General features: G+C 39.6%; 1 protein-coding gene across 10 annotated transcripts in view; it reads right to left on the bottom strand.

The window, feature by feature from the left end:
• The window catches only part of AGFG1 (ArfGAP with FG repeats 1), an 81,891-nt gene that overhangs the window by 48,688 nt on the left and 19,501 nt on the right, over positions 1 to 13,702 (bottom strand). For all 10 annotated transcript variants that reach the window (XM_075068512.1, XM_075068517.1, XM_075068509.1 and 7 more), the window contains exon 2: positions 9,782 to 9,875. In XM_075068512.1, the coding sequence (XP_074924613.1) occupies positions 9,782 to 9,875 (94 nt within the window). The remainder of the gene's footprint in view (positions 1 to 9,781; positions 9,876 to 13,702) is intronic.

Genomic DNA, 13,702 nt, shown 5'->3' on the forward strand with positions numbered 1-13,702 from the left:
ATGTGTATTTTGCTGGAAGGATATTTCACCTCTGTTTGCTGTAACTTATACTTAGGTTGGGAGGGGGAGTCCCTCTGGTCTAGGTGAAGCTGAGACCCTGTAAACATTTTTCCATCTTGATTTTACAGAGATAATTTTTACTTTTTCTCTTTCTTTAATTAAAAGCTTTTCTTTTAAGAACCTGATTGATTTTTTTTATTCTTGTGTAAGACCCAAGGGGAGCGGGTCTGAACTCACCAGGGAATTGGTGGGGGAAAGGAGAGAAGGGGGAGGAAAAGCTTGATTCCTCTCTGTTTTAGGATCCAAGGAGTTTGGATCAGTGTACTTCTCAGGAAAAAAGTCTGGGAGGGGAAAATGGGAGGAAAAGATTAATTTCTCTCTGTGTTAGGATCCAAGGAGTTGGGATCAGTGTCTCTCTCTCAGGGAGAGTCTGGGAGGGGGACAGAAGCGGGGGAAGTGAATTTCCTCTCTGTTTTAAGATTCAAGGAGTTTGAATCAGTGATCTCCCAGTGTAACCCAGGGAGGGGAAAATCTGGGAGGAAGAAAGGAGAGGGGAATGGTTTATTTCTCTTTGTTTTAATGATAAATTAAACCAGGGAAGGTTTCAGGGAACAAGGAGTGTACCCAAACACTATATTTTGGGTTGGTGGCAACGTGATAAGATCTAAGCTAGGAATTAAGCTTAGAAGGGAACAGGCAGGTCCCCACTTTCTGGACACTAAAGTTCAAAGTGGGAAAGAGACCCTGACAGGAGGTGAGAAGACTTCTGTTTAATGGGACAAGTAACTTGAGATTTGCAATTTAAAGATTGTCTACACTCAGTTTTTTCCAACAATTTAAAATCAGCAGTATAAACTAAACTGTCTAATCAGGGCAAACCCTTAGTGTGGACAGTTATACTGGCATCGGACTGTTTAATCAGCATACCTTGTTTTGACTGTTAGTTAAACCAATGCAAAAACCAAAAGCTACCCCCACACTTTTTGCACCAATGTAAGCATATTGGTTTAAAATTGTTAATTATTGGTCCCAAAAAACTGTGCAGACAAATTCTGAATGTAGACCTGTCCCTGGGGTGGAGGAGGTTTGATTATTTAAAGATTTGACTTCTAAAACATCAAAGAGAGTTCAGTGTAGCAGTCCAGGTTTTATTTATCATTCCTGGTCAAATGCTCTTCCAGGGTTCCAGTATTTAGAAACTTCAGGAAAGGCTGAAGGGTTGTGGTGAAAAGATCTAAACTTTCATATAAATAAATAAATAAATAAATAATAAGCAGCAGCCCTTCTCTTTTTGAAAAGGTTTTCAAAATGCAAACCAATGCAGCGGGTTTATGTCATGGAAATTTCTTTAAACAAAGAACAAAAACAACAGAGGAGTCCCTTAACCAGACACAGTTACACTCTTGCCTGTCAAACCTCTTGCATCCTCAGTTGTTAACCATACATATTAGGACAAGGGTTCTCAAACTGGGGTTCCAAGGGTATGTGGGGGTTGCACAAAACAGAGCAACTGCTATCAAATATCATTTAAAATCTAGCATTCTAGAAAATTACCCGCTTTTCCATCGCAATGTAGTGTATTTACTTCAAAAAGTATTGTAAACATAAATGCAGCAATCGTTGTTCCTAAATTTGTTTTTTATATATTACCACCACTTTAAGGAAATTGGACTCTGGGGATTATAGTTGTGTGTCATCTTGAGACTAAAAAGATAGGATTGAGACAACATCAGAGGGCTTAATTGTTCAGCAGCTGAAGAGTTGCATTAAACCGCAGACCAATCAGAACACTGAGATCAGCAAAAAGGGATTCATAATTTAACAGATACACAGCAGGGACAAACTGAGGGGGGGCTTGTGGGTGCTATAGCCACCCTAAAATTTACCATAGGTCCTCCCACTCCATAACCACTCCTGCAAAGTTCAAATGTTACACAGAATAAGGATGCCATGGTATGGCACTGCCATCCTTACTTCTGCAATTTGCAGTGCTGATGGCAGCAGCACTGTCTTCAGAGCTGGGTGCCAAGCTAGCAGCCACTGCTCTCCAGCCACCCAGCTCTAAAGGCAGCACCACTGCCAGCAGCAGCGCAGAAGAGTGGCAATGGGGCACGAAGTCTGCTGTGGAAAAAAAAGCGATATTGACAATTTTTATTCAGCCGTCCCCTCCCAGTATTAAACAGTAATTATTTTTAAAAAATAAAAAAAAAACTTTTCTGCTTATAGCAATTTGATAAAAAATTATTTTAGTCTTAATTTAAAAGCAGTGAGAAAAAGGTAAATTCATTTTCAGAGTCATAAATGTAGCATTTACAATAATGTTCAATATAAAATATGTTTTTAGTGGGAGAGGGGAAATCACACTCAAACTTGCTGGCTGAAAGGGATCACAATACAAAAAGTTTGAGAGCCACTATACTAGGGGAAGGTGGTAAAGAAACATCAGCAGAAAACATATAGTAGATGGTTAATAAGTAATTGATATCAGTATTTTCTAGAGCAATTTTTCTTCCTCTCTTCCCCTTCCCTCAAAAAAGTTTAAGTACCAAAATAGTTCAATCGGACAAAAGAAAGTTTGATTTGGAAATGCTGCCACAGTGCCTCATGGGAGTTGTAGTTAGGATGCCTTACGTGCCCCATTCTCTTATACAGGCAGAGCCCTGGCCAGACTACATTTTCTAAGGTGCGCCAAGGGCCTCCTCTATTGGAGACAGGAAACAGTATATCATGGTAGATTTAATTCAGCCAGGGAAAGTGACCTATAAAGAATGAGGCACTGTGGCAGCATAAATCTCCAAGGTCATCCCCTCTCCACTCCTCCCCGAAAGCAGACCCTTTCCACACCAAAAAAAAAAAAAAAAAAAAAAAAAAAAAAAAACACAAACACAACAACTCATTTAGCCAAGAACCCAGTTTTCCATCAAAGTAATTTCAACATAAAAATTTTGACCTGCCCCAATAACTATAGTATCCCAATGATTTGAACTAATAGCTACTTATTTACAACCTAAACCCACAAAAGGTTTATTTATGACTTTGTTTTAATTTTAATTAAACATGGAAGTTGCAAGCTCTTCCACCTATATCAGGTATACCTATACCTTTTAACTTCAGCAATTGCAAACAGAATAGAATGACATCAAGGTCATTCAGAGGCTACCTTCACAGAAGGCATAACTTCTACCACCTATGCCAGTGACTGAGTAACTCATGACTTTCATAAGGCCTCTAGCAAAACTGGCAGAGTTATCTTAATAATGGCTGTTTCAAACATTGTAGTCAGCTCTTGAAAAGCAGTCTTCATATGTTTCACAGAGACCCCTCTCCCTCTCCATAGACTAGATTATTGTACAACAACCTGTCAACTGGGAAATATTCTTCCAAACCGTAAGGTAGGGGATGCCCAACTCCTTTCTGACATCATGAAGCACCTGTGCTTGCTGCTGTAATTATGAAAAGTCAGGAGTCAAAATGAATGACCTTTGAGCTCTAGAAGAATTTCTGTAGTTCTAGTCATTTGATAAAGTTTGAACATCAGAGGATGACTATTCTAGTAATTTATAAACTACATGAAAGAATCCTTGATAGGTCTCAATAGCACTCTGTAGGAATTTTTTTCAGTATGAAATGGAGAAAAGCAAGTGTGTACTTTGATAGTCTTTGGACCTCCTGTGTCATGCCACCAAATGTGGGATTAAGTATATACTAAATTTGTTAATAAAGATGGAGAACGAAAGCCACCAGAAGCATAAATGGAGGATGTTACATACATATTTCTTTATGAGGATGGTTACATGCTTGTTGCATGCACTAAGATTCTCTAGTTCATTAATAAGTTGTGGGTTTTTTGTTTTTTGTTTTGTTTTTGGGGGTGGGGAGGAGGAGAGATGGGAAGGACAAAACAAAAACAACCACCATACTCCAAGGTGGTAATAGAGAGCACACACTAGACAAAGTGATCTTAACACTTAGGGACTAAAAAGTATGAGCACATTGACACCGATTCCTTTCATGACATACTTCCCATCAATTAACAGAACAAAAGAGGGTGCTTGGAATGAGTGAAGAAAAGGTGGTATATAAAAAGAGGTCTTATAAAAATTCTAATACATTGTGCTTCTTAACATATTTGTTTCAGTCAGTGATAGCAAATCTGGATTATGCAGCATCAAGTAGTCTACTCAGTATAATGCCCTATGAAAGCTGAACGTTTAAATTGTAAGAATATACTCAGTTCTCCCATTGGGTACTTAATCTAGTCTTTTATGGTGCATAAATAATTATTTTTTAGGCTGTCTCTACACTGGCAGAGCATTTTCGCCCAGAGTTTGGTTGCTGATAAAAAAAAAAAAAAAAAAGCACTTAAAGAAAATCTCTGGTGTGTGTTCACATTGTCTTCCACTGGCAGCATAGTATGTTCACACCAGCGGTACTTGCATCAGCAATGAAGGCAGTGTACTGGGAGTAGCTATCCCGCATTGCAGCTCTCCCCCTTTTGCCGCTAGGTCTTGTGGGAAGGTGAAGGGGCATTATGGGTCAGGGCTCAATGCGCCATGCACTGCTTTCTGTCCCAGCATTCCACGTGCTTCCATCTTCAGTTCATGGCATTTTTCCAACGTCCCTTGTTTTCTGCTTGCCCCACCACACAAATGGATCCCACACACATCACAAATAGCAGTGGAGTTATTCTTAACATTACCAAGGCAATGGCAGTCACAGTTGCTGGACACTGTGTCTGACATAGAAAGCAGCAACTTTAGATTGCTTTTGGCATTCACTGAGGAGCTGAACACAGTGGAATATCACTTTTGGGCTCGGAAAACTAGGACAGAGTGGTTGGATCATATCATTATGCAGGTCTGGGATGACGAGCAGCAGCTGCAGAACTTTCAGATGTGGAACGTTCCTTGAACTGTGTGCTGAACTTGCCCCAGCCCTGCGGTGCAAGGACACCCAAATGAGAGCTTCCCTCTTGGTGAAGAAGTGTGCGGAAATTGCAGTGTGGAAGCTGGCAATTCCAGACTGCTACCAGTCAGTCGCGAATCAGTTTGGAGTAGGGAAGTTGACTATTGGGGCTATGTTAATGCAAACACGCAAGGCCATTAAATCGTATCCTACAGCGAAAGATCATGACTCTTGACAAAATGCATGAAATTGTTGATGGCTTTGCAGCAATGGGATTCCCTAACTGTGGAGGGGCGATGGAATATGCTTGCCAACAACTACCAGACACAACTTGAGTGACTTAAATTTTTATAATGTGCCAGTGAAAATGCACCCAACTGTTTCACATCTAAGTCACAAGTTAAGATGGATTACTCGTGGATTTGGCCTTTTCAAAGAGCTGAACAAGGCTATCAAATCACTAGACATTGTTACAGGTCAGGCATTTCTTTTAAAAACAATATATTTTTGATTGACAAATTGAAAAGAATCATTGTTCAGCCACAAAGGACAATAAGAGAAAGTGCCAAAAAGACAGATTTAAATATCGACTTGTCCTGGTTTCCAGTAAACAGGTAGAACTGGCAAAGTTTTTTGGAATGGAGTGTTTAAAATTAGATGTCTAAAACCTTTGACATCCAACCTCTAATCAATTTTGTTAAAGAGCCCTGTATAGCAACAGCACTGACACAAGAAACTGTTCAACAATTTCTCCTACAACATGAAAATATTTCTTCTTAAACTATGCTACTTTGTGCAGCAAATTAGGCCAATAAGTAAGCTTTTCAATGAGGTACTCCCATTTGCTCCAGAAATCAGACAGATTCTGGACTACTTTATATCTCAAGAGGACAACAGAAAACAAAATGCTTATTTAACAAATTAAGTATATTTTAATTGTACAATTTTTTTTGTTTTTTTTAATAAAAACATTAAAGCACTATCCAACAGATGTTCTGTAATCAACATTTATACTTCAGCTAAGTTTACTTAACTTTGACTAAAAAAGACATTTACTGTTGTTGATCCTTCACTGCTAAGGACAAGCTACTGTGTCTCTAAGACAACCTGAAACTAATTTACCCAGTTAGGCCCTCTGGTTTCTGGAGGAGCTTTAAGTCAAAGAAGCACTTTGAACAGGGAACAATAAAATCAGTACAGTGATCACTGTATTTGTTTTGACATTAAATTCCAACTGCTTATGTTGTCTCATTCAATTTTCAATGTACTGAAGATTTTTGTATTGATACCAATATGAAAGCAATTAAATCAGGCAGTGGGGTTTGATGGTTTTGACACCTTAAAAGGGAGTTTAATATTATGGGAGAAACATATTAGCTGTATATTTCCGATATATAGTTGTCATTATATAGTAAAAGAGCACCTATCTGCACCTTTTAGCCACTGTTGCGAACTTTGGAAAACACTCAAAGTGTGAGCAGAATATAGACCAATGAAAAGTTTTCTTGGCAATCTTAGTATTTTAAATGAAACTCAGATTCTAGAACATAATGCTGTGAACAAGAGGGTGGTATCTGTAGCAAATTCCATGATCACGGTTTTACATTGTGATCAGAACATTCAGGGCCCCAGCTACACCCCCTGCACCAACACAAAGCTACAACATATTCAAGCCCTGACCTGAAGATTTGTGAAACTGCAAGACTATTCTGATTTAATATTTGATTTTAAGCAGTTAAGAGCCAATTTCATAATTAGACTAATAACTTCAGATTTTGTTCAAGTCTGTCCAGAAATGATTGCTAGTCAAACTCTTCAGCAAGTGCTCTGTATCACTACTAAAAAAAGCTTTTTAAAAGCTTTTCCTACTTCCATTCTTAAAGCTGAACCTGATTGTCATTAAAGAACAACCTATTTCATGTTTATATTTTGTTATAAAGGATGATCATTTTTAGGGCTGTCAATCAGTTAACTCATGCAATTAACTCAAAAAATTAATCATGATTAATCACAGGTTTAATTGCACTGATAAACAATAGAATACCAACTGAAATTTATTATAAATATGCTTGGATGTTTTTCTACATCAAATATGTTGATTTCAATTACAACTCAGAATACAAAAAGTGTATAGTGCTCACTTTATACTATTTATTACAAATATTTGCACTGTAAAGTGAAACTGAATAGTATTTTTCAGTTCGTCTCATACCGTAGTACAATCTCTTCATCATGAAAGTGCAACTTACAAATGTATTTTTTTTTTTTTAAAACATAACTGCACTCAGAACAAAACAATGTAAAATTTTAGAGCCTACAAGCTTCATGCATACCTACATGCTTCCATGCTGATGACTTGTTAAAAAAAATGTGTTCACTAAATTTGTGACTGAACTCCTTGGGGGAGAATTGTACGTCCCCTGCTCTGTCTTACCCGCATTCTGCCATATATTTCATATTGCAGCAGCCACAGATGACCCAGCACATGTTGTTCATTTTAAAGACACTTTCTGCAGATTTAACAAAACGCAAGGGAGGTACCAATGTGAGATTTCTAAATACAGCTACAGCACATCCCAAGGTTTAAGAATCTGAAGTACCTTCCAAAATCTGAGAGGGATAAGAGGTGGAACATGCTGTCAGAAGTCTTAAAAGAGAAAGATTACAGTGCAGAAACTATAGAACCTGAACCACCAAAAATGAAAGTCAACCTCCTGCTGGTGGCATCTGACTGATGATGATGAAAATGAACATGTGTCAGTCCGCACTGCTTTGGATCATTATCAAGCAGAACCAGTCATCAGCATGGAAGCATGTCTTCTGGAATGGTGGCCAAAGCATAAAGGGGCACACGAATGTTTAGCATATCTGGCACATAAATACCTTGCAACAATGGCTACAAAAGTGCCAGGTGGCATTGTAAATAAGAAGCAGACAACATTATCTCCCGTAAATATAAATAAACTTGTTTGTTTTGTTTGAGTGCAGTTATGCAACCAAAAACCCCTACATTTGTAAACTGCACTTTCACATTAAAGAGATTACAGTACTTGTATGAGGTGAACTGAAAAATACTATTTTTTCATCCTTTTTAGAATGCAACTGTTTGTAATAAATGTAAAGTGAGCACTGCACACTTTGCATTCTGTGCTGTAATTGAAATCAATATATTTGAAAATGCAGAAAAAAATCCAAAAATATAATAGAATATCAATTGACATTTAACAGTGAGATTAATCAGTTTTTTTAATCTTGCGATTAATTAATTTTGTTTGACAGCCCTAATCATTTTAAGTGACTTGCTTGTCAACATTCTCTTGAAGCATAAGTAAGTAGCCTCTAATCCAGTGGTCTCCAACCTTTTTTTAAAAACAAAAAAACACACACATGCACGAGACTGCTGAGGGTGTAGCATGGGGTGCTGGCTCTAGACTTGGGTCAAGGGGTTCAAAGTGAGAAAGGGGGATGGCTCCGGGCTGAGCCTGGGGCAGAAGAGTGGGCTGCAGAAGGGGGCTCTGGGCTGAGCTTGGGGCAGGGGGATGGGGTGCTGGCTCTGGAAGGAGGGGGTCAGGCCTGGTGCAAGGGGTTCAGGGTGCAGAAGGGGGCTGGGAGGGGTCTCAGGGTGCGGGCTTCTGCCAGGTGGCTTCCTGTTGGCGGCGCAGCAAGGCTAAGGCAGGCTTCCTGCCTGCTCCTGCCCCACGCCACTCCTGGAAGGAGTCAATGCACCCCTGTGCCCCCCTCCCAGGGGGGCGGGGGTGGCTCCATATGCTGTCCCTATGCAGGCACCGCCCCCAGAGTTCCCACTGGCCACAGTTCGCGGTTTCTGGCCAACAGAAGCTGCAGCAGCGCCTGCAGGAAGGAGCAGAGTACAACAACCCCTGACTCTCCCCTGGGGCCACAGGTTGCTTCCAGGAGCGGCGTGGGGTCGGGGCAGGCAAGGAGGCTGCCTTAGCGGCAGTCCTGCTGTACCACCAGCTGGAGACTGCGATCAATTGGCAGAGTCTTCAGGATCGATCAGACAATTGCATTCAACCAGTTCATGACCTCTGCTCTAATCCGTAATGTTGTAATACACCTCTACCCCAACATAACGCAACCCAATATAACACAAATTTGAATATAATGCAGTAAAGCAATGCTCCGGGGGGTGGGGGCTGTGCATTCCGGGGATCAAAGCAAATTCAATGTAACGCGGTTTCACCTATAATGCGGTAAGATTTTTTGGCTCCCGAGGACAGCATTATATCAGGATAGAGGTGTACTTCCACTGTGGGCTCCGATAAGTTCTCTGCCCCCTTTCCTTCTGCTACCCTTCCTCCCCTCAAGGGCTTCAGGAACTAATTTTACTGACCTGCTTTCACTGATTTTTTGTAATGTGAACTAGAGATATAAGAGCATGCAACAGATTTATGCTGCTTAAGATTCTTTTTCTTCAGACACTCGCGATGCCTTCAGTCTCCATGGATGGAACTTATTGGGCATGAAAATAAGAGTGCATACTGAATCTCTCAGAAACACACAGCAGAAGGTAACAGGAGCTGCAGCGTAACAGACTGACATACTTCAAGTACCTGACTAGACTTTCTCAAAGCCAACGGAGCAGAAATGGACACCTAAAAAGAAGGGTAAAAGGTGCTAGCTGTATGAACTCAGGTCTCTCCTGGTTAGTGAATAGTGCATTAAATTGATCAAAATCACACTGTTTTCCCCATGGTAACTGAAAGAAGTTCTCTTTTTAAAAAATGTCCATTCAGAAGATTGAATTCTTCAGTCTGCAGCACTCATATGTTCTCTAAAAAAATTCTTAAAATCAAACATTGGAACACATTAAGTCATTCACCAAACATGAGGTATCCTACAATAAATAAGCACTTACTTCATTTCCATGTTTCTGCAGAAATTCTATTTCCTGTTGCGTGAATGTGGTCATGGAGATAGATTTAACCCTGTGGGGTGGGTTTAAACCTCGCCTAAAGAAGTAAAACAAATGTTTGTCAGTATTCTGAAAAATCAAAATGTAATACCACTTCTATATTTCCAATAAGCTACAAAAAAATTTAAAGTAAAACATGGTTTTAAGAGCTGGCCTTGGGAAGATATGCAGTGAAACTACAACCAACCAATCTAATGAACCATGAATGGTACTGTGTATTAAATATTAAACTGATAAGAGCAGATATAACAAATATTTTTACCTCAAAGATCCCAGACACACAGACAAGGTTTTCATCTGGAGGCCAAAAGGCCAAAAAACATCAAGACACTTGATCATGGCCTTGGATAGGCCAAGCGACTTACACTTGATCTTACTACATACAAACTACACTAAAGGAATGTTGAGCCTGCAAAGTTAATACCCAAAAGTTTGCTTGTACAGCCCTAATTTTGCCTCTTTGTTGATTATGATAGGTTGTTTTGAGTTTGTTTTTTTTTACACAACTTTTTTCTTACAGTCCAAGTCTCCCTCCTTCAGCTTCATCCAATCTCAGTGAGTTGTCCCCACCCTCTTTCCCCTCCAGCCTGGCTTCTTCTCCCAGTCCTTGCCCAGACAGTCTCAGTTCTCCCCCCTCCTTGACAGATTTTGCTCTTTTGTCAGATCTTTGACCTCTCCACAGCCCTACCACTAGTCCTCAGTCCCAGTCATTTTGCCTAGTTAATTTCAGTTTCTATCCCCATCTGACAGTCTCTCCGCCCACCCAGCCATTGCTCTGATTTAGTCCACCCTCCATCCCTATGTCTGGTCTTATCCCCTCTGCATTCAAATCCAGGCAGCTTCTTCCTTCACACTGCCTATGCACCAGTGGGGGAAATATCAGATCACAAGAGAGGCACCCTACTTTCAAATCCAGTGCTCGGATGAAGATCCAGCACAGCTACAATGGAAAGTCTCATTGAGCCCCAAACTAAAACATACTCAGTGCCAACAGAATCTTCTGAGAATTTAGCTGCTAAAATTAATCTACATTGAGCACGTGTAAACCACAATTTTTCAAAGGCTTATAATTTGGCCAAATTTGAGCAGATTTTCAATAAAACAGCAAACGGCACATTCCTGACAAAGGCTACACCCCTCTCCCACCAATTTTCAAGTCCCTGCACGAGGCATGGGTGCACTAGAGCTGCTGAAAGATACCATCACCAGAAATTTTTAACATAAAGTTACACTTTCCCCCTAACTTTGTTCTCCAAAATGGCTGAAATTTCAGAAAGGAGATCAGCCTTAGACAGTCACCAGACATGGAAAATTCCAGCCCAAACAGTTAAAATGCTGCCATAGTTACAAAAAATTGAAACCAGGATCTTATAATGGGAAGTGTCAGGCAACCTTAACAACAGACGTACTACAAACCCTACCAGTAATATTACAGAGATCATGTTTTAAAACAGTTATGGTTTTACAAATAGGGAACAATCATTTCAACTGGAGCCTTCTAATTTAATGTGTATACTGGATATGCAAGTGTTAAATTGCCTTTTCCTTTAGCTACATTGCACTCTTGCATACTATGCAATAATTTACGCTAATACAGAGACCGATCTAGAAATGATGTTGCACAACAGTTCAATGTGAAGCTCTGAATAAGGTTTGGGTTTCTAGGGTAGCTGATCAACTGAAACAAGATTTTGTCAACATTAGTCTAGTATTTTTTCACCAGCCCCACTGAGGAAGTGATTCAAAGGTAAGGAGCATAATACTAGCTTCTAAGTACACTTTGAGTGGCTACTCTTAGGAGCTTCTGGCCCCTTTTGTTCAACTTTATTAACTATGCAACAGTCTTGAAGGACCTGACCCAAGATATGAGATGTCAATCCAGCTTGAGAGAGAAATTCTGTTTTGCCTGAAGGAGTCATTAGATTTATTTGGGGAGGGGATGCAGGCGGAGAGGTTTTGAGTGGAATGGAAGTTAGGGGTGGAACTCAGGGGTTTTGGTTTTTTATATTATATATTTGTGCTTGTAGTCATTCCCATTTCGGTGATAGATGGGAAAAAAATAAACAGAACATTCAACACATTAGCCAAGATGTAGATATGTCAGTATTATTAGTTTGGTATAAAAAGGGAGATGCCTGCAAAAAATCCTAAGAATTTACCAATGTGGGGCAATTTCTACTAATACAGGTTAGCTAATAGAGTGCTGTTATTTGTTTTTGGTATTTAAAACTGGTGTTTAAAAGGAGCCTGTGCCAGGCTTTGTGAACATGTTTTTAAAAAAAAAAAAAAAAAAAAAAATCAAGTAACCCTAGTTAAGTATTAGACGGTAAACTCAATAATAGTTCCCCTTATAAAGAAAAATCTTACTTCCTTTTGACCACACTGGAAAAGATGATTGATAAAAAAAGCAAACAATTCAGTGGATGAGAAAAATCAAATATTCTAAAGGAACTCTTTTCCCATTAGACCTCTCTCCTGTAAGGACAAGATTTCACTTACTTGAGCAATTTGGGGTTGAGATGCCTAATTTATTAAGGAGCCTAACTACAGATTTAGGAGGCATCCACATTTTAAAATGCCTGCTGGTTTTATTTTGCTATAAAACATCAATGTGAATCTTCCAAAGAGAATAAACAATTTACGGTTTAATTCCATATCCAATTACATCAAACTCAAAATATATCTACAGTGTTAAGGGAGTTTCTCCACTCTGAGAACTAATCCTAATTGTGTTGAAGTGAAATATTCACAGCTCCCTGGAATGAATATTGCATCCCACATTTTGGCTGCACAGGCCCCAAATTAAGTTCAGATGATATTAGGGATTAGAGGATCAATTTTCAACTAGCAATTAAAATGTGTGTTGTCATAAAGTGAATAGCTTCCCCAATATACTAAACCAGCGGTTCTCAAGCTGTGGGTTGTAGCTCAGGTTACAGCCTCCCTGCGTGGGACTGAAGCTCTTGGGCTTTGGTTTTGAGACACACACACACACACACCCCCTTCCTGGGGCAGTGGGGCTTAGGTGAGCTCAGGCTTGGGTCCCTCCTCCTGGGGTCATGTAGTAATTTTTTTTGTCAGAAGGGGTCACGGCGCAATTAAGTTTGTTTTAGTACAGGGGTTCTCATTCTCCTCATGTGTTTCATCAAGTTTCAGAAGTATGATATACTCAGTTCTTTCAAGAAAGTGATCTGGCAGTCTTTACAAAACAGTTGAAGTTATCAGAAAACATGTTAAGTTTTTATTAAAAGGAGGTGAAGGTGGAGGGATGCAGGACATTTTATACCCTACATTAGCCCCCGTTACAGGTCTCTAGTTTCACAAAACACACCTACACATACCGCATTCACCTTACTTTCTAGCTGGAAATAATTCAAGTTGGTATCTGGGAAAGCAGAGGGGATAAATATTGCTCTATCTTTTTACACTATTTGCTGAGATGACCAATCTGAGGGAATGCAATTGTACACTCAAGCCATTCAAAAACGTTTGAGGTCCAGCTGACATGGGCAAGAACAAAAAGTGGGCTTGCATGTCTGGACACACATTACAACAGGAAAAAGGGAAAAATGTGTTCAAGTGTACACATTTAGCTATAGACCTGCAGAGAGTTTGAGTCACTACAGCTCTATTCATGTGCAAATACCATATTATACACAGCAAACTCATCTACTTCTGTGATTACTCTAGCATTTCTGCCCTTCGTTTTGGTTACCATTGCTACAAGAATCTCCTGCAGTCCATGAAAACCAAGACTGGTCCAAAGATAACTGGTCAATAATTAGTCAAAATATTGTCAAAAACAGACAAATATTTTAAGCACAAATTAGAACAGTAACAAAAAAAGAGTAAGAGTTGGTGGTC

Source organism: Chelonoidis abingdonii, chromosome 8, assembly GCF_003597395.2.
Source record: "Chelonoidis abingdonii isolate Lonesome George chromosome 8, CheloAbing_2.0, whole genome shotgun sequence".
Lineage (NCBI taxonomy): Eukaryota > Metazoa > Chordata > Testudines > Testudinidae > Chelonoidis > Chelonoidis abingdonii.